Raw genomic sequence first — 22,706 nt, forward strand, 5'->3', positions numbered from 1 at the left:
AACACAAAAAGATAACACCCCCATGGGCAACATATATTATTTTCGTTATCGGCCGACATCCAAAAAACCAATTGTCTGTCGCCTCAACAATGAAATCACTTAGCCTTTTTATTTATTTTTTTTTTTGTCTGTTTTGATAGATTTATGTGTGTGAGTGAACTTCAAGCGGTGCAATTAAAAAGAGATAACGCGATATTTGATTGCTCATTGTTCGATTGGTGCCCATGGTGCGATTTGGATCCGCTGCTACCGCTGATTGGTGGTCCGCGGCGCATTACTCACTTTAATTGCGCACATTTGGCTTAATTTTTTGCCCCACACACAACACACATTTAATAAATGCAGGCGAGGGCAAAAATCACAGCATAACACCGGGAAGGGGCTAAAACGTTTTGTGAAATTGTGCTTATCTTTTGCGAAATATCAATTGCAGAGTTTGCGAGTGAGCGCGAGAGTACAATAAAGAGAAGGAGGGAGAGAGTGGGTGGGGGGTGTATAATCGTCACGTTTCGTGTGAAATTAAGCGAGAAGAGTCGCGCGCGCCTTGGAAAAAAATTCACTATTAAGGCGACACGAACCACCAGCTAGCTAAAAAAGAAATAGCTTTCTTCTGGTATCGAGATTTAAAATACCCTTTCAGTGCAATCACTATTAATCGTAACACACAAAGACCTTATGTGGATCCTCAGTTCGCAGATAATTTTCAATATTTTATTTAACCTCAGGGGATTATATCCCTATTGTTTTATTTCAGATCGTAATTGTGTGTTTGGAATTTTTAGATATTAAACAAATTTGTGTTATAAGATTACAGATCAATAAGGAATTATGGTTTACTTAAATCCATTTTCTAATCTTCCCTATCGCAAAGATTTTTATGGCCAAAGATTTCTAAATTGTTGTTATTGTTGTCAAGATTTTCTTGACAGTTTTTATTATGGAAGTTTAAGTGCAAACTAAGCTCACTTACGAAATGTCATTAAAATCTTTGACAGACAAACTTGTAAAGAATGTGAGGTAAGAATATTAGTATGTTTCAATTAATAATTAATATACTTTTTGACTTTGTGGGTGATATTAAGTTTTAATCACAAAAAGTTCCAAAACCTTGTATAGGTTTTATACCGATTTGGAACTTTTTATATATATATGTATGTACATTTTTGCAGCTGCAAAGTTCTGGTTTACTTATACTACTGTACTTTATTATAAAAATAGTAACTTCTTTGTTGAGTTTGTTCTTTATTATTTGTAGGTGTATAACAATAACTAAACAAGATGTTCACTTTTGCAAAAATTTATTATAGATGGTCTAAATTGATATTCTGAATTAACATACCCCCAATAAAAAAGGGAATTCGGGAAAAGCAAAAGCGACGTCATTTGAGCAAACAAAAAAACACGCAGTGCTCTCCTCTCCCGCTCTCGCTTGTTTGGAGCGCGTGCCTGTCTCCCTCTACCTCTTTTTCTCACCGCCCCCGCCGAGCTTACCGTTACATGCAGCTGCAGCTGCGACGCTGTTGCTGGGCGCGCCTGCTGCTGCCGCTGCTGCTGCTGTTCCTATGCCGCCCACTGTTCCTGCGCCTGCTCCTCCCACTGTTGAGCCCGGATTTGTTGTTGTTGCAGCCGCTGCTGTTGATGCAGTGGGTGCTGCTGTTGTGACTGCTACTGCTGCTGCGGCCGCCATGTGCGGACTGCTCTTAACCAGCCAGTTGGCCAGGTGCCTCTGCCGCTCGAGCTCGATATTGCTGCGCTGCATTCCGGACAGCTTGAAGGTCTCGTTCATAATCGCAATCAATCAAACCGACGAAAAAATGCGCCACTGCAACGGGCGACGCGTCGCCGCCGTCGAAAATTCCCACTGTGATGCGTCTCGACTCGCGATGTCGATTTTTAGCGGACAACTGAGCGGACCTTTCCAACCGTTCGTCGTCGATCGTTGCTGCTGTAACGAGAGAGCCAAAAAGAGAGAGAGAGAGAAAGAGCGTGAGAGAGAGGCAGAGAGAGCGCGCACAGTGGGCAGCGTGTTTACATAAGTGAGCGCGCGGCAGCAGAATTAAATTCGCACAGTGGCCTCAATCGGGCAGCTGGACGGTCTCACAATTATCGGCTACTCTATGAATAATATTTAACAGGCTGCTCGACTTTGAAGGAAAAATATTTTCACCTGTTTATCCAATACCTACTTATTTATTGATTTTCATTTGGACAGCCCTGCTAGAAAACTGTTACTAAAGTCCTCCCCAGTTTGAAGATATGATTCATTCAAATAATACATGTGTTTTAAATGATTCGATTCATGATTCACCTATGTATGTCTCGAGACTGTGATTATCAAAAATGTAGTATCCTAATCTTTGGAAAAAATTAAAACTAAAAAATCGAATCATAAAAATCACCAAAACATATGAAACTGTGGTTCAGACAAGGCTCTTTCCTCAGAATTCTGGAAAAAATTTGATTACCCGAATTTCAAGAAATAATGAATTTGAAGAAGCAGTACAAATCTACAAGCCCCCAATTCGGTTTTAATGATGGGCAGATGCTGATAAGGCCTTAACTTAACTTGTCAATTAAGCATTAAAGTGTTGAGCATTTTTAACATAGAATAAAACTAAATTTTGAGATTGTAATAATCATAGATTTCGGTTCTTATATATTTTGAAGTACATATGTATGTATGTACATAAATACATATTCACTTTGACAAGACTGAAAATCAATATTTATTTTCCATTGCTATTCTTTTTTCTAGCCTTAAAGTCAATGATCAATGTATGATCCGACTGTGCAAACGTTTTATCGAGTTCGTACACCCCTGCTCCAGAGAGTAACAACAACAATTGCAAAATGTTTAAATAGATGTAAAGCTTTACAAAAAAAAGTCACAATCACAATTGAGAGTTGTTGGGCAGCTGACTGTGTGAGAGATACAGTTGTGCGTGTGTTGCGCATAAATTAAAATTGCGATGACGATGACGATGTTATCAAAAAAGTCAGCTGGCTCTCTTGCTCTCTCGCCGTTCGTTGGCTTGTTCAATGTCGCCGCACCTTTTCAATTGTCGAACCCCCCACCAGCCACCACCCAATGCCCCACCCACTCCGCCTGCGAAAGCGTAGAAAGCAGAGCCAGTTCGTCTGGCACTGGCAGCAAAAGCAACAAGCGCTCGTCATCTTCAAACGTTACGCGACAAAAAAAAACGTAATCGGTGCGATTGTTAGAAGAGTGAGCGAGATAGCCAGGCCAAGGCAGAGACAGCGATAGAGAAAAGGGGTGGAAGCTTTTCATTCTCATCGAAAGCTCCATATAATTTCCTTCTTACAGTAACCTAATATGTTATCCCTAAATCCACAAAACAATAATATTTTTTTAGAGCTAACTTTTTAAATATTACACAACAAATTTAAGCACTGCACACCCGAAAATTTCAAGTAAACAAAAATGTATAAACAACAATTCAAACTGCTTATTTGTGCATGTACACTGAACATTTTTGAATAAAATCAGATAGCAGATTCTTTTCTAAGTAGCATTTTCTAAGGATTACGCAAGGTAATAACATACATATTCTACATTGCATAACCAAATACATGCAGTACTTACTTTCCAAACTTTGTTCAGCAACGAGGGATCTAACAAAAATAAAAAATATAAAAAGAGATTACCCGCCATCGATATTTGTTTCCATCTGTTTCAATGTTCCCCCAAAAACTACGCCACTGCTCCCGCACACATATCACTCATTGTTCAGCACGTTTTCGGTTTGTATTTTGCTTTTATTTGCCGTTTTGTTTTCTTTTTTTCGCCTGGCTCTTTTTATGTGCTTTCCCAGGAAAGAGTATCATAACTTTGTCATAATGTTGGCAAGCCATTCGAGCGGCGGAGGCAAATGCCAGAAGGCAGCAAGCCAAAAACCTAAAAAAAAGTGTTGCAAAAGTTTGGGCATGTGCTTCTACATGCACACAAAAAAAAGTATAATTAATCACCTTATCAAATATACATATGGGTTAATTTTGACGCAAATTTTAACGCAAATATGTAAATTAAAGTTATCCAAAAGACATACAAATGTATGTCAAGCATGGCGGGGGTCATGTTATAGTTTGGGCCTGTATGGCAGCTTCTGGCGGGGCAACCTCGATTTTTTTTGAAGTTATCATGGATGGCCTAGATGTACCTACAGATTCATAAGGAAAACCTGCTCCAAACTGCTGAAAAACTGGGCATACGCGATCGATTTCGATTTTACCAGGACAACGATCCGAAGCATTCAGCAGGAATTGTGGAGGTTTATCTTGTCTGGAACTGCCCTCATGCCGTCTTAACGCCAGCACAGTCTCCAGACTTAAATGTGATCAAAAATTTATGGGAAATATTGGACATCGCTATAAGGAAGAGGAAGATTTCGAACAAAAACGACATGTAAAGTGTTCTTATGGAAGAATGGCCAAAAATTCCAGTGGAAACCACTTAAAAGTTAGTTTCTTCCTTGGGAAAACGTCTTAAAGCTGTCCTGAACCAGAAATGAGGACATACCAAATATTAGCTTTTAAATTACAAATAATAAGTTAAGAAGAATGAACTGCACGAAATAAGCTGCGGCATGAAAAAAGCCTGCACATTTTGTTTTTATTTAATAACTATTTTGTTTTTACGATTAAGGAAATCGTTTTAATTTAATAAACAAGTTAATATTCCCTTTTAAAATACTGCATTTAAATTTTTCTGTTATCTTTCTTAGTTTAGCTGGAATAACGACTTGAACTTTTTTTAGGTAACTGCACGAAATAAGCTGCGATCCACTGTACATACATATGCGTTAATGAAAAAAGTATATCTCAAATGAAACATCTTTTTAGAATTTCAAATTCCAATATGGTCTTATATTGAAATATTTACTTATATTTTTCTCCGTGTGTGTATGTATGTACTAAAGCTTATATTTTGATCAGCATGACGGTGCATAACAAACGATCTACATACAATGTATGATTTTTTGGGGTTGCTATGCCAAACATTTCTATTGAAACTATCAACATTAAGTTGAACGATCTGCAAAATTCTGTACATATATAAACACATATATATATGTACAAATGTATGTTTGTATGAACATATGTACATATGTTCCGCACAAAAGTACTTATAGTCGGAAGCAGATGTGCATATGATATAAAATAAAATGTATGTGGACTCTTTTGTATCCGGGGTGTTCAAAATTTATTTTCCCTCTTTTAAGCTCTTGCGTTTTTAAAAAGTTGTGAGAATTTTCTAAATACCAGCTGAGAGCTTTTAGAGATTTATATGTTATATTTTAATTATATTTTCCAATTGCATTCTTTTAGCTCATAGAGTATTCAACCAGCGACTCTTGAAGCCAGGCTGAATTCCAAATCGAAATAACTGCATTGATGTACATGCATACTTTAGATTCAACCTTGAATCCATCTTATCGGCAAACTCAAATAAATTAATAATTGCCGTATATATAATGTGTATGCATTCATATAAGGAAATGGGGTAATGCACGTATGCATCAATTTTAAACAACGCAGAAACCCCTATAACCCAATTTAGCCTACTTTTTTAAGTATTTATTGATAATATAAATGTTATGTTTACTATCTTTTCAAATAATCTAATAAGATAGCAAACAGAAAACCAGAAATTCATATTATATCGACATATGTATGACCGCAATCTAAGTAATAATTTTTCTCTTGAATAAGTCGTATTATCAAAACTCCAATTAAACTGAAATGTATTTAAGAATTTAAGTGTTTTATTTGCATAGTTTTCATTAAGTTAAAACAAAATTCCAGATTGATAATCTTGACTTTAAAGTTGACAGAGTCTTTATCTAATTTAACCATAACTGAGTCACGAGTATTTTCCTATGAGAGCATTTAGGCTTCGGTCTATCTGTATATCTTGATTATCAGCTTGTTCTGGTGGCCAGCGTTCGTTGCCTTTTGTCAACTGGTTCGTGGGTTAAACTAATAAAAAATAATCGTAGGCAATACGCGTCGTCCTAGCCGCCGCCTCAGGTGTTTCCCCAAGGGGTGAGGCGGCAGGCGGCCGTATTGCCCATTGTCTATCTAGTTTTTGTATAATTCATTTCTATGCGTAGCTGTCGGCCTGTCAGCTGTCGCCGCTCTTTTGATGAATCACAGGCCTGCCCAACAGCGGACCCAGCTAAAAATACACGCCAAACAGAAAATGCAAAATTCATGGCCGTTCTCCGCTCCGTCGCATGGAATGCGGTGAAGGCGCTCCTCGTTGATAGAAAATGAGCAATCGCCGGTTAGTTCGGTTCGGTTAGCCGTAGCCCATTGGAGGCGGTGGAGCGGCTTTTGCGCCTCTGTTACGCAAATATTGGGAATCCGTTGCCGGGTAACGCGCCCCCATCGGTTCCACCTTCTCCCCTTTTTATCATAGTCAGGCGATACTTGGGGACAGCCGGGTCAAAAGCTTGGGTTAACGTGGGTCAACATCTTGCTTTAACGTGGGTCACAAAGCCTTGCTAAAAAAAAATCTCATGACTTGAATAGAAATTAACAAGATCATTGAAAATATTTATAAAATTAGATCCAAACTTCTAATTGAATCATTTAAGTGAAACAGTTTTGGTTCTATGGAAGTATTTAGCAAGTGGAAATAATTTTAAAGCCTAGTAGATGGAGTTCCACCAATTCACCAATCTGTTGCCACCAAACGACAGCTTGACTTTAGTAAATTTAAGTATTTTACACTTTTTCGTTTTACTTATAAAAAAAAGGTTGAGGGTGTTAAATTTTCTTAAACAAAACGTGGGGTTATTCGATGACCCCTGGAGCCATTTTAGCCACAGCATGTCACCGTGTCACCGGCGTCCTTAAGACGTGGCTTAAATGGACTTAGTGTCTGTAGTTTGCCGTACGTCAGTCTTGGCAGCAGCCGCAGTATCGGAGGTGAACTCGGAGGGGGGACTGCAACCAACTACCTCACCAGACCCGATCCCCGATCCCCGATGTTGCCGCACTCATGTGCAACTAATCGACGTGTGCTGGTTTATTGGTTTCAGCTTTGGGTCTCTGGTGCGGTGGCAATTACGCCGCTTCTGCATTTCGAATTTCGCATTTTGCATTTCGCATTTAGCATTTTGCATTCGATGATGTGGTCAGGGCTCAGTGAGGGGCTTTTAAAGTACATGGCCTAGCTTATGGCTACTTTAGCTATGCGGTTTCCCAATGCCGTTAGCCAAGGAAGAGGGGCATTCTCGGGGTGCACAGCATGTGGTCACCCGCTGCTGGACTGGCACGAGAATATACAATGTGCTCTTAACTTTGCATGTTTATAGTGTATGTACCTACTAAACGACGAACAATTATTTATCAAACAAGTGGCAAAGAGAATAACGATGAGCGAGAATCAGTGGCGGGGATGTAATGGGGAGACTAGAACTACAACTGAATTGATTATGTTGTTGGGGACGTTGGAGATGACGATTTCGTTTATTCTGACCATAATAATGATTGCAAATGAGAACGGGACTTGCTAAGAGGAAGTGGAAGAGTAAAATGCAATTTGCAAAATGTGTCTCAAAGGGGAAGTGGAAAAGCGGCAATGGCTAAGAAGAGGAAACCAAGTGTTAGTTAGGACCATTAAAAGATTATTGGTGGGCTTTTCCTTAAGAACCTATTAAGGGGGTAACAAATGCTCACAATCGCAGTTGCAAACAACAATTTTTGGATGTAAAATTACAAGTATTACGTTACAAATATTTTTTATAACTAATCCTTAAAGACAACAGCAACTTTTTATGAACTTAGTTTGCTTTCAACAAAAAGGTGCACTCCATTTTGATGTTTCTCTTTCTTCAGTTTATTATATTCATTAGGTAGAAAAAATGAATAGAGGGTAAGCTCGCTTATGAACAACAAAAAGAATGCAGTGGAAATAAATTGCACTTTCATATCTTTAAGTTTTACTATCTTTAAAGTTTCATTTGTAGTTCTATCAGGGTAGCACAAGATATCAATTATTTATAGGCATAAATAGGAATACAGAGCTGCAAGTATATCATTATTATGTGTTTGCTTTTAATCTTAGAACCCTATTTTAATTATTCTATCAACAATTTTATTATTAAAATTAATACATTTCACCATTTTAAGAGCTTGTAAAGAGCAATTTTAAACACTCACCTACAAAGTCTAATAGAAAAAAAAATATATATATTTCCATGGGATAATCATAGCCAAAGCTTTATTCTGAGTTGTCTTATCTTCGCTATACAAAGACAAAAAGTTTAAATACGGAATAGATGGAACCGCTTAAGTAATGCGCAAATTTATAGCTTGGCTGAGCAGCTGACTGCCTCCTGCTACTAAAGCAGTGGAAATTCTGAGCAGTAACTATTTTCATTTCGTTTTCTTTATTTCCCTCCCGTCTTTTGTATTTTGGGAGTTTTATGTTAATGCTTTATAGCCCTGGCCACGCCTCGCTTAAAGTTAAAATTCGTTACGGGGGTAAAGCCCCCGAAATTTTTATGCGTCTGCAGAGTCGGTTGGCAGATGGGGGGGGTCGGTTAAAAGGGGGACTGGAAAAGGGGGTGGAAATGGGGGGCGGGGCGCCACATCAGCAGCTGGTGCTTGGCCCACAGCTAACTGTGCTAACTGTTCGCTGATATCTGGCCCTGCGATTTATTAACAGTTAGCCAAAAGCCTGTGTACCTACCGACTGCTACAATAATTGTAGTTCTTCTTCTGGGCTGGCATTATGATTGTTGTTGTTGTTGTAGTTGTTGCATTTGGGAGCAAGCCCAAAATTTATTGCCTGCAGCCACATGATGAATGATTCTGATAATAATATTTTGTTATTGCTTTTTTGCCTTGGGCGAGTTTTTCTTTTCTATCCCACCCTTTTTTCGCTGTTGCAGCAACTTTTAGCTGCGTTTTGTTGCCAAAAATTGAAGTCACCATGGAGCCATAGCCAAAAAGACCTTGCCACAAAAAGCTGTTAACTTTGGGGTCTTTACGGAGTGGCTGAGACGGTACTAGGTGGAAGTTGCCCCCTGCTGTTGCGGCGGCCGCTAAAATAAAACATTCGGCCAACTGACGAAAACATAAACCAAAAGTAATAAACTAAAGGTTGTCATAAGAAAACTTAGACGGCGAACGGTCTTAAAGGAAAGCTCATTTGTCTTGAAGAAGTTTTTCAGCTTTGGCAGCGACAGTCCCGTGTACATAGTTTTTCAAAAACTGAATACACAGAGGTCAAAATGTCAGAATTAAGATACAATAAAGATTAACCTTAAAATCTGATATGGTTTTTAAAGAAATATGAAGGTAGTAAAATCTTTTTATTTTAAATTCTATTTTTGACATAGGTACATATTTATTTTTCTACACAGAGAAAAACAAGCAGTCCCTCCATTATAAGATAACCGTTACTCAGCTAACCAATTTTAAATTAAATATGACCCCAACTGTTGGTGCATTTCGAACGTCTGCCAAACTGCAGTGCAAATACCACAAGATAAGGGCAATAAGCACCGGATTATCAAAAGGTGGTCGAAGGAATTCGATGAACCCTATGTCCGTCCAATCCTGGACCAGTTTGGAGTTCCCAATATGATGTACATAAAACAGATAGTGTGTGCAAAAAAAACCTTTTACTATTTGCAGTGCGAAGCTTTACCTGGAGTGCAAACTTAATATTACCATCATACACTAGGGTACATCCTTTAATTTATTTTCCTTCTATATCCAACTGTAAACGATGCTTAGCACTATTTTCATTCGTAAACTTATTCACGGGGATGTGGCGAGTCCCGAGTTATTGAGTTGTCTAAGACATTACTAAGGTTTCAAATGTTGCGCACCCGATATTTTTCCATTTGCTCTTTTGCCGAGTTCAAAACTTAAAAATAAAGTCTTAAATTACTTTAAAAACTTAACTTTCCTACGACCTTGCCAGACCATATTATACAATGATTTTCGCAGAATCAGAGGAGCCATTTGTGCATGGGAAATGAAGACCATTGTGGTGGTCGGAAAACTAATCCCAAAAGAGGAAGGGAGTGTGATAGTAGACAAAAGACAGCATCAATGTCGACACGTTAAAGCTTCGCTCAGAGCAAGTGACTGAATTTTTTGACAAATTTATGATGATGGAATTTTAAGTGATTTTTAACGAGTGTTTGCAGACACGGGGGATTTTTGTAAACGGAGTGAGCCAGCGAATATGCCACGGCAAAGCAGTTTCATCAACATCTGTAATACAACTGTAGTTAGCTTGTAAATATTAATATCAACCAAAATTCATTACATTCCAATTAACAAAAATACATTTTAAACTTTCAAAAGCTTTTTGTCTTTTAAACGGAAAAGAGTTTAATGGGCGGAAAATGATCGGAAAATGTTCATCAATTTCGTTCCGAAAAACGGAATTTCTTCTTCTTGGTTGCCACTCCCATTTGGTTGCCAATGCAGGCGTCCAATAGATGCGTAAATTGTTGATGCCAGCACCTGTGCATTCGACTGTAAAATTTATTGATTGCACAAATAGGCCCAACCATCGGCAATGACGCAGATATTGGATAGACACCAAGGCGAGTGGCCATTTTGTAAGCAGACCGATCATATTAGGCTATTATGCACTCACATGTCGATAACAAATTTAGCACATCTAGGCGTGGTGGTTATATTTATATTTACATATATATTTTTGGAGCCTTACAGTGTGTGGACAATAAAGTCAGACCTAGAATGCTGTTAATATACGATTTGTTTTTAAATATAAAGCCTTGTTAAGCTAAAAGTAAGTTTTAAACAAAGAAATTCTATTCATTTTAAAAACTATTACCTAATGGTATACAGTTTCATTACCAGCTCAGATCGCTATTATTACACATTCGTCATTGTAACATGCCAATATTCACACCCACATTTAACAATACTAATAATATCCCTAGCGGACCAAAATGGCAGAAACCGCAGGATTTCTACTTGGATTTCCTTCAGCTCGTCTCTTGTGTGGGTTCCTTGTGTTTGGCGTATTCGTGCGTGTGATTGACAAGCATTCTCGTTGAATTATTAATTATGTAATGCGAAACCAATCGACTGCAATTTGCATGTGAAATGAGCCTCACACGCTCACAAAGACTAATTAAGGCCTGGCGCTGTAGTTCAGCTGAGCTGTAGTTTGCTGCTCGTCCTATCATATATATGGAGGCATGACTAAAAATTGCACAAATTTGCATAATATATACACCTTGATATTTAAAATGCAACGCAAGAATCTTTTTAGTTTGTTGCCAAGTACACGTTGGCCAATAGAAGTATTTTCCCTGGCCTCATGGGTACGGATGAGTAGGGGTTGTGTTAATTGCACTTGGACAAATTGGTCACTTAGGGAAATTGGCATATGAAAATGGGAAAATTAGATTGTTTTCTTCATCAGAAAAATAACAGGTCGTGGAAATCATGCAACTCAGCACGCATGTTGAGTCCTGAAGCTAGTGATTTGTCATTTAAAGTGAATTGAAACGGATAAACTGGTAATCAAATAACATGATAGTTAAGAATCTAATAATAATGTTGTTTTAGAAAATTACAAGCTAAATGACAATACGAAAAAATTTTAAAAACTTAATTTCAGGACTAAAGTAACAATTTTAATGATTTAACATAAATATCTTAAGTACCCAGGAAAATTGAACTTTTGTTAGTTCCTTCTTAAAATGTTATGAACGAACGTAACTCTTTCTTTGATTTTACAAATTATTAAACTTGGTTTGCTAACAATGTGTTCGTTAGTTAAAAGAATTGTTCATCTTTCTGTTGTGTCATGCCAAAACTTCCACTCTATATCGATTCGGAGCCCTGAGCCAGGAATCCCCAAAGCCGGCAGAAAGCAATCACCCATACGCATTTTGCAAAGGAACCATGGAAACCAGACCTGTGATGCACAGGTGGGAGGCAGGAAAAATAAAGATTGAAGCCCGGCAAATGTTTACATAATATGGACCACAGCACCATCCGCAGCCGAGTCGAGGAGACTCTCCAGATCCCAGACGGTAGGTGTGATGTTTGAACTACACTCGACTGGGCCGCCTGTGTTGCCTTGTTCGTCTTTACTTTGCTTACTCCACTCCGCTGCGCTTTGCTTTGCCTTTCTGTTTTACGGCCACTGTTTTTGCTTCGCTTTGCTGGCTGCCAGGCAATCCAGCCCATCTGCATCCTTGTCGGCAATCCCATCCTTGGGTCCTGGTCCCACCAGCTGCAGCTCGTGGGCGGCAACGCTGGTGTTATTAACATTTCTGTTGACATCCTTGAGGTCGCGTTTTGAGCTCGAACACGGTGAAAAGGTATACTCGAGATGCGAAGATCTGGTTATACATTTTTTCTGAACCACAATAAATGTTGAAGCTCTTCTAGCAAGACCTACCACATAACTTATCTTTAGAAATGTTTAAAATAATAAACTTTGATATTTTATATAATTATTTTATAATTACAATAAAAAAATCTGATTTGCAATTTTCCAATACTTAACAATTTTGTGTTGGTGGATATAACAGAATTAGTTTATTACTTAAGGTTCTCCAGCTCGGTTAGCTTTTATCACTTCTTAAATCCTAATAACCTGGCAATATTATACAAAATATAATCTAAAAAGTTTAATTTCTCATTTGACACTGGGTAACATTATGGTCGATAAAATAAGGTTTCGCTTTCTTTTCCCCTTTTCCCGTTTTCTGATTTCTTCTTTTTTACTCTTTTTATGTACTTAGCCGCCTTCTCAGCTCAATCTTTCCATACGTGAAACATTTTCATTTTACTTTTGTATGCATGTATAAAAACTTTTTTTTTTGCATTTCTGAAAGCGACTCAAAGACCTAAAAACAACGAAGGAAAAAAAAAACACATGGAAAAAAATAATTTATGTGTATATGAATACGTATTGTTGACATATTGAGAGATTGCGGCAATTTAGACCAGACGACACCATTTAAAAAGCCATTAGGTCTTGCTCCGTCAGCTCATAATTACGAGCACAATGGAATCCCCCATTAGTAGTTGGTTCGTAGCCAGTCAGTAATCCAGTGGCCAAGTCAACCGTCTTCCGAATGTCTTTCCACAAGCTATGCCTTCTCGTTTTGGCATCACTGATAAACTGCTATTTGTGTGCCCATGTGGTGCACGTGGATCGGTTCATCTTCACTGTTGACGATCACGACCTGTTCGTATCCCAAAGTGCTTTCCTCGAGCAGGAGTCCAATCGCAGTTATTTATCGGGCCACATGATGATAAACCGGCTTATCAATGATCTAACTCTTGTTTCGTCAATGGACATTTTGCGACCTCCGCGTCCGGAAATGCGCCTCTACAACGTGAAGTTAAACTTCTGCTCGATTCTCAATAATGGCTATAAGAATAAGTTTATCAGAATGCTTTACAATAACTATGCGGAGTTTCTCAATGCCAAACCAAAGTGTCCACTTAAGCCGGTGAGTGAAAAGAAAACAAAATCAATCAGACAAATTGTAGGTTTTAAATTTGTAGCATACTTTTCATCATAATTGACTTAAAAATAAGTTTTAACTCAAAACTTCATGTAAAATCGAATCAGGTAAAATTGTGCTTAATCTAACACTTAAAAATAATTTTTTTTCTGTTCTAGAATTTTAACTACACCTTGACTAGGGCATATGTTGACGAAGATATGCTACCTGATCTCCTACCAGAGTGCTCTTATCGTATGAAAATGTCTTTTCAGCAAAAATCAAAGCTACTTGCTCACATCCAATTTGATGGACGATTGCTTGTCAAAAAACGTTAAGACATAAAACAGTTTAAAAAATGTTGTTCTTAAATTAAAAAATGAAGCTTTAAACATTATTTTAGTATTTAGGGCATGAACTGTGTATTGGGATATTGGTCTGATGATTGTGATAATCACTATAAAATGTATGAACAGATTTAGAGAATAAGAAAAAAACATATGGATTTCAATATGGAAATTGGAATATCAAAATATTCAAAGAATATTTCAATGTTTAATACAATTAAGGACATGTGTTGTCAGTCAATTAACTCAGAAGATTGAATTTTCTTCGCCTGAATGAACACAGTAATTGAACACCAGTCATAACTCAAATACAAAATTACCTGGCTTATTTCATTGTAATTACAATATTATCAAACCAAACCATCTTAAATTAAATAAATATTTAAATAGAATTATTATTTTGCTTCAAACAACGGATGGACTCTGCCAAACATCAAGTAGCATTATAGTATAGGCATTGATCATGAAAACGTGGTATTTCATATGGGGACTATACGTGCTAATAAACTTGGCCAATAGTGATAAGCGCAACTTTCGAATTTACTTCGATGAGTTCGCGGTAAAGTATAAGGTGGATGACATTTTCGAAAAGATGGATTGTCATTTGGTGCAAACCAAAAATCGCAGCTTCGTCAACGCCGAAATGATACTAAAAAAGAATGTTGCAGACTTAAATGTTCGAGCATTAATGGAATTTTGGAAACCAAACACTCAAAAAAAAACGAAGTTATACGATGTTCGTTTGAATGGTTGCAACTTACTAGCAAGTATATACAAACATCAACTTTTCAGCTCTTATGTGAAGAGTTTTAAAAAGCATGCTAATGTTATTTTGCTTTGTCCATTTAAAGCGGTGTGTAAAATTAAATTAAAATGTATCTCTTTTTAAAATCATTTTTTTATAGAACTATAGTTACAAGATGGTGGATTGGTTTTTGGACGAAGACGATCTGCCACCATTTTCACCTGTTGGCAAATTCCGTACGCTCACCGAATATTTTACTCAACAGCGATTGGTAATACGAATTGTAGCACATGGCGAAGTTATGATAAAGAATTAACCTTTGATATTAAACTGCATTATAAAAATCCAAAAAGCAATGGAAAAAAACAGTTATCCACACAAACAAAAATTAAATAAAAAAGAATGGAAAAAATAACTAAATTTTAAGTTATGGAGCTTAGCATAATTAACTAAAGTTATTTAGTCATAGATATGTAAATCATGGTGTTTGGTGTGCAACGTATTATTAAAATTTCCATACAAATTACACATACTAACATAATGATATTTATTCATTGGATAAGACCAAGTAAATAAATGAAAAGGCTTGTTCTTCTCGTTTAATTTGTTTGGTAATTTATCCAATAAAAATTTTCGAAAAACGAAAATGAATTCTTTAGACATTACTCATAAGGCTGACATACATTATTCAAAAATCGTTCCTATCGGAATTGACTTACTCATTAAATTTTCGGTATGAAGTTAGCTTTCGTTTTTTTTTTTACAACAATATCAATTTGTTGAAATTAGTGTATTATCATACAACGAGTGCGTAATTGACCGGATGTACCATGAGCATATTCCATGAACATTAAATCAGCACTCTAATTGCAATCGACAGGCATTAAAATGAAAGCATTGGCCTCGCATACTTTGTTCTGGATATTGTGGTTTAACACCCACATTAGCCTAAAATGTGAGGAGCGTAGTTTTCGAGTAAATATGGACGAGTTTTCAATAACATATAAGGTACGCGACCTGTTTGAGCATATTGATTTTCGCATCGTTAATATTAACAATCGGAGCTACGTAAACGGTGAGATGGCATTAAAGTCTGATGTGGATGATATATTAATGCACACTAGTATGGATTTTTGGCAGAAATCCAATAAAAAGAAAATCAAGTTATATGATGGTCGTTTGGATGCATGTCTTTTCCTAAAAACCGTTCATCGAAATGGATTGTTTAAAATATACGTTAAAAGCTTTAAAAAACACACAAATGCTAATCTTGTTTGTCCCCTAAAAATGGTGAGTGAAAACCGATAATTATCATACAATACAGTCAATAATGTTTACTTTTACACAGAATTACAACTATACATTGAGAAATTGGCATATGGATGAGAATGATCTACCGCCGTTTGTTCCTTTTGGTACATTTCGAACTATTACCGAATATTTTAAAGACGGTCGACTGGCATTGCGAATCGTCACGAAAGGAAAAGTTGTTGCTAATAAGTAGAACCAAACCCTAAAATTTGTTTAATGTTTTAAAATGTAAAAGAGTTACACGTGGGTCTTTTTCGGACCTTCTAATGAGTAAATAGTAATTGACTTTAATAGCTTTCGATACCATAAAACATAATTTTTACCTCAAAAAAAAAAAAAGACTAATATGGAAAATATTCATTAAATCTAGGTAACACATTTAAATTATTTATTTTGACAAGGAGCTTATTATATGTATATTAATGGTGGCTCGTATGGTACGGTGAACGCTTATTGAAACACAAATTTAACCAGAAAATAATAAGGCACTTTACCTTAGTAACTTGTTCATCCAGTTGAAACAATCATGATTATCATAAATTGAACTTTAGCATTGCAAAATCTATTTTACGACATATATTCAATTCTGTGTATCTATAGAAAATGCTTATAAATAGATAATGGTTTGGTTTAAATCTAACCAAATCTTTCTGATTGTAAGCAACATTGCATATTATAAACTTATTTATTATTTAACAAACGAAAAAACCAGAAGTAAACTTTGTCAAGCCGAAGTCTATATACCCTTGCAGCAGTTACAAAAATTAAATATTATTTATTTTGATCCGAATAGAAAGACTAGGTTTTGCAAAGTTTCATCCAAAGAGTTGTAAATCCAACGAACTAGTTTGCGTAAAAACAGACGGTCATGGATTGATCAAAAATATATTTACTTTATAGGATCGGAAATATGCCTTTCACAACGTTGCAAACTTTTGACTTAAATTATAATACCCTTTGCAAGGGTATTAAAATAAAGCTAAAACCATCCACTGAATTAACTTGCTCATCCTGTTGAAACATTCATCATTAAACAGCAAACTGTAGCATTGCAATATAAGCGTTTAACATGAGAACTTGGTTTTGGATCCGTTGGTTATTAATTTTTAAGTGCGTTAGCACAGCGCAGCGCAACTTTCGTATATTCTACGATGATGTCAACGTCAAAATTTTCGACATGGACAGAGTCGAGAAGTTCGGTTGTCAGGTCCTTCAAATGAACAATCGCAGCTATACAAATTGCCAAGTGAGGCTAAGGCATAATATTATTAAATTGACCGTTCGCACTGCATTGGATTTTTTTAAACAAAACGGTCAATCGATGAAACTATACGATGTTCGATTGGATGCCTGCCGTTTCATGGATACCGTACATAAAAATAGAATGTTTAACATATATGCCAAAAGCCTAAAAAAATTATCGAACTTGAAGTGTCCCCTTAAAGCGGTCTGTATACTTTTAAATATTTAAATAAATAAATTAATAAATAACATCCTACTATAGAACTTCAATTATACTCTGGAAAAACTCTATTTGGACGAGCAGGATTTCCCATCATTCGTGCCTTTTGGAACATTTCGCAGTTTCAGCGAATTTTATGTAAACCAAAGTATTGTTGGAGCGCGAATTAAAGTCCACGGTAAAGTTACAGCCTGGCATTGAAATGCCTCTTGAATATCAAAAAAGAGTTTTGAAATAAATATGAAATGGCAAAAAGTACCCTTTTCAGTAACTTAAGTTTTATTTAAACTTGAAATTCAACATGTACATATATCAATTTGTTATGAGATACAAATTAATCATCAGGAGTATGCTAAGCTAAAAAATATTTGTTGTTGTTTATTATTACATAAATCACAAGATAAGGTAATGGCTAATATGAAAAATAATCAATTATACCTTCTGAATACCGTTTGCATTTATTATAAAGTTATTAAAAATCGATCAAAATTTCATTATTTTTACATATTTGACTAAAGAATATAATTTGGACAACTTTTACTATTTTGATGTAGTCATAACTTCTTGTTCGTTAAAATGAGAACACAAAACATTATACATCAGATACTTTTGATTTGGTTGACCATTACTTTGAACAGTATTCTGGCACAGGTGGGTAACTTTCAAAACAAAATTGAATGTCTTTATTATTATCTTGCTTAGAGAATGGAGGCCTATATGACCAAAATCGAGTGTCCCAATCATTTTCCGGAATTGATCAAAAATCTTAGCTGTCATTTAAATCCATCATCCCAGCATTCTGGATCATCAGAATACTCCGCGGAGTTTGTCTTGACCAAAGATGTTACGAACGTTAAAGGCATTTACGTATTTTCCTTGAAACGCGGATCAATCATAACCAACTATACTGCAATGGAAATTGACTATTGTCAGGCACTAGCATCTCTGCAATCACATTTTTTACTAAAAATGATTGCCGATGAACTGCGACGAGTAGCGAATTTTCCGTTGCAATGTCCTTTTAAAATGGTAAGTGAATTCATTCAAAATTAAATGAGTATGTGTATATATTAATTTTTTTTTCAGAATAAAAGGTATTACGTTAATAACTTCTCAATCAACTCAAAGCTTATACCCAGCTATGCGCCAGAATTAAACTTTATATCGGACTGCAATATATTTGTTAACAATCGAAAAGCTCTTACATTAATTATCCATGGTCGTGTTGTTCGTCGTCGATCGGGCCGATAAATTCAAAAGTACATTTCGCTGTTATTAAAATTATCCCGTCTATGAAAATTACAATTTTTGTTTCAATACATTATTATGGGTCATAAAGTAAAAAAACACCACGATGACTTTTAAAAATTATATTCTATTTATGTAAAATAAATAAATATTTTAGCCTGCTTTCAAATAATAATTAAGTCAGAACGGCCTGGATTGGTTTACTATATCATATGATTTATTAAATCATTTGGAAGTATGCCACTGTGAAATTTATGTAAATGTATGTATGCTGAATGCTGTAAATATTTGTGTACCCTTCACAAAGATTAAATATGACTCCTATTTTATCTGCATATTGCAACAGATGTTTTTTATTAGTACATGATATCGTTTATAAGGTTGCTCATAAATCACCTATACTATTGATTATCAAAGTTTATACAGGGCTTAGGAGCTGAATTTTTTCTTATCGTGGATAAATCAGTTTTTCTACAAAAATTAATACCATTCAGAAAGGGAGCAAACTCCGACAAGCCATTGTTTATATACTTTTGCAGCTGTTACAAAAATTAAATTTCTATATATTAGATTTGCAATTAATGCCACAGAAGCGGACACATTTAATTTAATTATTATTTGCTTGTAAATTATTATTTGTATCAAACCCAACTTTTCTGCTGACAAGTGTATTTTAAATGTATATTAATGGTGCCTCGTATGGCACGAATTAAAAAACAAATTTAACCAACAATTTATAAGGCACTTTACTTAACAACTTGTTCATCCAGGTGAAACAATCAGCATCATCGTAAGTTGAACTGCAGCATTGCAATATAAGCGTTCAACATGAAAACTTGGTTTTGGATCCGTTGGTTTTTAATTTTTGAATGTGTGAGCACAGAGCAGCGCAACTTTCGAATAATCATCGATAATATCACCACAAGGATTTTCGAAACGGATACAGTCGAAAAGTTCGATTGCCAGGTTTTACAAATTAGTAATCGCAACTATGTTAATTGTCAATTGTTCCTAAGTCGACAAATTGTCCAAGTCAATATTCGCACAATATTGGATTTCTGGAAACCAAATGGTAAAGCAATGAAATTGTACGATGCTCAATTGGATGCCTGCCTGCTCCTGGAAAATAATCAAATAAATAAATTTTTCGACTTATATTCAAAAACCTTGAAAAAATATTCTAACTTGGGATGTCCCCTTAAAGCGGTAAGTAATTCTTGTACATTAGTAAATAGCTTAATAAGATTACTTTCTTTTCAGAACTTAAATTATTCAATAGAAAAACTCTATATAGACGAAAAGGATTATCCCCCATTTTTGCCGCTTGGATCATTCCGCTGCCTAAGCGATTTCTATCTTAATCAAAGTAAAGTTGGATTGCGTGCTATAGCTCGCGGAAAAGTTATAGCCAGGCTTTGAAACACTAAATATTCATCTATTATATGTCCAAAAATTTGAAATAAATTTTGATTTGAACTAATCTTATTATTTTAATATTTTCTTTAATATAGCTTGAGCCTTAAAAAGACTTCTGTAAATACAAATGCATTGATAAATACAGGCACTGAAAAAGGTGAAGTGTATCCACGATATGAGATACAAATTTAGTATCAAAACTAGGCTACCAAATTTTTTGTTTTGTTTATATTTAGATTAATGACAAGATAATGGCTAATTTGAAGTAAAATCATTTATACCTTTAAAATACCATTTGCTCACATATTATTTTTTATTTTTAGATAAATAAAGGTAAAGGCTAATTTGAAGAAATTATACCTTTAAAATAATATTTGCTTACATAATATAATAAAATTTAAAAACGATCAAAACTATTACGTATTTTTCTTAAGACATGGATAATCCATAACCAAATTGGAAATTGACTATTGTCAGCCAATAGCAATTCTAAAATCACAATTTGTACTAAAGATAATAACCGACTAGTTGCGAATTTTTCGTGGCAATGCCCTTTTAAAATGTTAAGTGAATCATTTTTGATCTTATATTAATGGCTTCAGCTATGCGCCAGAATTAAACTTTATATTGGTTTGAAATATATTCGTTAAAAATCGAAAGGCTCTGCAATTAACTATCCGCGTTGTTAGTCGTCGATCGGGCCGATAAAAGCAATCTTAATTTGAAAAGTACATTTCGCTAATATTAATAGCATCCCGTCTAAACAATTAAATTTATTGTTCCAATAAATTTTTATGGGCCATAAAGTATCAAAACCGAAAAACAACTTTTAAATGCCTCCAAAATGATATTATATTTCTGTAAATAAATATAAATAGTTCAGTCTGCTTTTACCCACAGTCATGAATTTTTGCTTTTGGATCTGCTGCTCCCTATTTATATTTCAATGTTTGGGAACTGAAGAACGAAACTTTCGAGTTTTTATTGACCAAGTTAACATTACTCATGTCGATCCAGATGTGTATGAAACATTTTATTGCAAGGTGTTTCAGTTTAACAATCGCAGTTACATGGACTCGGGTCATATTTTTAAAAATACCGTCTCAGATTTAAAAGTTCATGCCGCACTTGATTTTTGGAAGGTAAAAAGTAAACAAAAAATGACACTATACGATGTTCGGTTCGATGGATGTAATTTCTTGGAGAATGCTAGCAAAAATCGATTGTTTAATGTTTTTGGAACAAGTTTGAAAAAACATTCTAATATAAAATTTAAGTGTCCCTTTCAAGGTGTAAGTATATTTTTTAACAAAATGTAGAAAACTCAACTATTTTTGGCATATACCCACAGAATATTAGCTATGAAGTGAGAAACATGACGATGGATGAGCAAGACTTCCCTTCGTTTGTACCGCTTGGAAAATTTCGATCCCTCATTGAATATATAATAAATCAGAGATTGAGTGCCCGAGTCATTGCAAGCGGAAAAATTATCCCATATTCAGCTGATCAATTTTAGATAGTAACATAAATTTTTACATAATTTTACATATATATACGAAGTATTGTAACTTCACGAAGCCTTTGGCAATAAACGATGTCAATTTGTTTTAGCAAATTAAAAACACTATCATATTATCGCAAAAGATAATATTTATGTAAATATTTGTAAAATAAATAAATGCAAAGATTAAAGATAAACAATGAGCTTCCCTATTTTATGTGCACATTTCAACAGATGTTTTTATTAGAACATGATATCGTTTATTACGTTGCTCATAAAAACATAGATAATATTGATTACTTTTTAAGTCAATATCAATATCAATCGTAGATAAATGAATTGTGATCCAAAAATTAATGGCAAAAATACACAAAACAATAAGGAAAGTAAACTTTATAAACAGCTAAAGCTTAAAAAGTTTATAAAATTCTATATTTCGATTTTGATGCACAACATTGGATCGTTTCTATGACAGTTATATGATACAATCGTCCGATTTTTATAAAAGTAATACCGCTATGTTTTTCTTTTATTGTGCCAGCAGATTAGCAGATTATTCTCACCTTCTTAAACAAAAACAGTTACACTATTAGATAACTCTCAGTTTTATATGGATTGAGTATACGTGTGTCTCAACCCTCTTATGATTTATGGATATTTTGAGACACTCTTGGACGCAATTTTTCTAACCATTCTGTTGAATATTTTATAACATGATTGCTATGATTTATTGCCGAATTTCCACTTATCGTAAAATATGTCATCCAAGGGGACATCAATTACTTTAGTTTAAACATCCTGCCGACAACAAACGCCACAGAAAAATATGAACCTGTGTAAGGGATGGGGATTTGGTGGGGCCAAAAAGGACGGAGGTTCATACAAGCTTCAATGTAAATTTTCCATATTTTTTCGTTGTTTTTGCAGCGAAAAGAACTTGATTACACGTGCGCTAATTTAGTTGCACGCGAAAACATGCGAGTAATCAAAACGGTTGCTGAAGTGCCAGACCGCCAGACCCTTAACTCAACAGAGCACCCACGGTGGCTCCTTTGGCTTTCAGTATACATATACGGTATGTACCTTTGCCCCGTCCCACCCTATCTTTCAGTTGTCCCCGGGCCAGGACATCCTTAACCCGTTGGCGTTGGAAATTCGAGTTCATAGCATGTTCATGCATGTT

The 22,706-nt window shown here is 35.4% G+C and overlaps 6 protein-coding genes across 9 annotated transcripts in view; 5 read left to right on the top strand and 1 right to left on the bottom strand.

The window, feature by feature from the left end:
* The window catches only part of LOC108043812, a 51,076-nt gene that overhangs the window by 11,182 nt on the left and 17,188 nt on the right, over window positions 1–22,706 (bottom strand). Inside the window, exon 2 of one of the 4 annotated variants that reach the window (XM_044460489.1) lies at window positions 1,492–1,942. The exons of 2 other annotated variants lie outside the window; for them this stretch is intronic. In XM_044460489.1, the coding sequence (XP_044316424.1) occupies window positions 1,492–1,786 (295 nt within the window). In that variant the 5' untranslated portion in view covers window positions 1,787–1,942. Of the gene's footprint in view, window positions 1–1,491; window positions 1,946–22,706 lie in introns of all 4 variants that reach the window. One more of the 4 variants, XM_044460488.1, reaches the window with a different exon arrangement.
* Window positions 13,116–13,828, top strand: LOC108043810. Its single transcript, XM_017122621.2, has 2 exons — window positions 13,116–13,496; window positions 13,670–13,828. Exons 1-2 carry the CDS (start codon window positions 13,116–13,118, stop codon window positions 13,826–13,828), a joined length of 540 nt encoding a protein of 179 aa, XP_016978110.1.
* LOC108043813 lies at window positions 14,301–15,002 on the top strand. Its single transcript, XM_017122627.1, has 2 exons — window positions 14,301–14,690; window positions 14,743–15,002. The coding sequence occupies exons 1-2, from the start codon at window positions 14,301–14,303 to the stop codon at window positions 14,896–14,898; spliced, it is 546 nt and encodes a 181-aa protein (XP_016978116.1). The 3' UTR covers window positions 14,899–15,002.
* Window positions 15,971–18,606, top strand: LOC108043808. Its single transcript, XM_017122619.2, has 4 exons — window positions 15,971–15,997; window positions 17,959–18,006; window positions 18,058–18,384; window positions 18,442–18,606. The coding sequence occupies exons 1-4, from the start codon at window positions 15,971–15,973 to the stop codon at window positions 18,604–18,606; spliced, it is 567 nt and encodes a 188-aa protein (XP_016978108.1).
* On the top strand, window positions 16,963–17,556 carry LOC108043809. Its single transcript, XM_017122620.1, has 2 exons — window positions 16,963–17,340; window positions 17,398–17,556. The coding sequence occupies exons 1-2, from the start codon at window positions 16,963–16,965 to the stop codon at window positions 17,554–17,556; spliced, it is 537 nt and encodes a 178-aa protein (XP_016978109.1).
* Window positions 20,922–21,538, top strand: LOC108043807. The gene is made up of 2 exons (XM_017122617.2): window positions 20,922–21,311; window positions 21,371–21,538. The coding sequence occupies exons 1-2, from the start codon at window positions 20,922–20,924 to the stop codon at window positions 21,536–21,538; spliced, it is 558 nt and encodes a 185-aa protein (XP_016978106.1).

The sequence above is a fragment of the Drosophila rhopaloa genome, unplaced genomic scaffold (genome assembly GCF_018152115.1).
Source record: "Drosophila rhopaloa isolate 14029-0021.01 unplaced genomic scaffold, ASM1815211v1 contig_2, whole genome shotgun sequence".
NCBI lineage: Eukaryota > Metazoa > Arthropoda > Insecta > Diptera > Drosophilidae > Drosophila > Drosophila rhopaloa.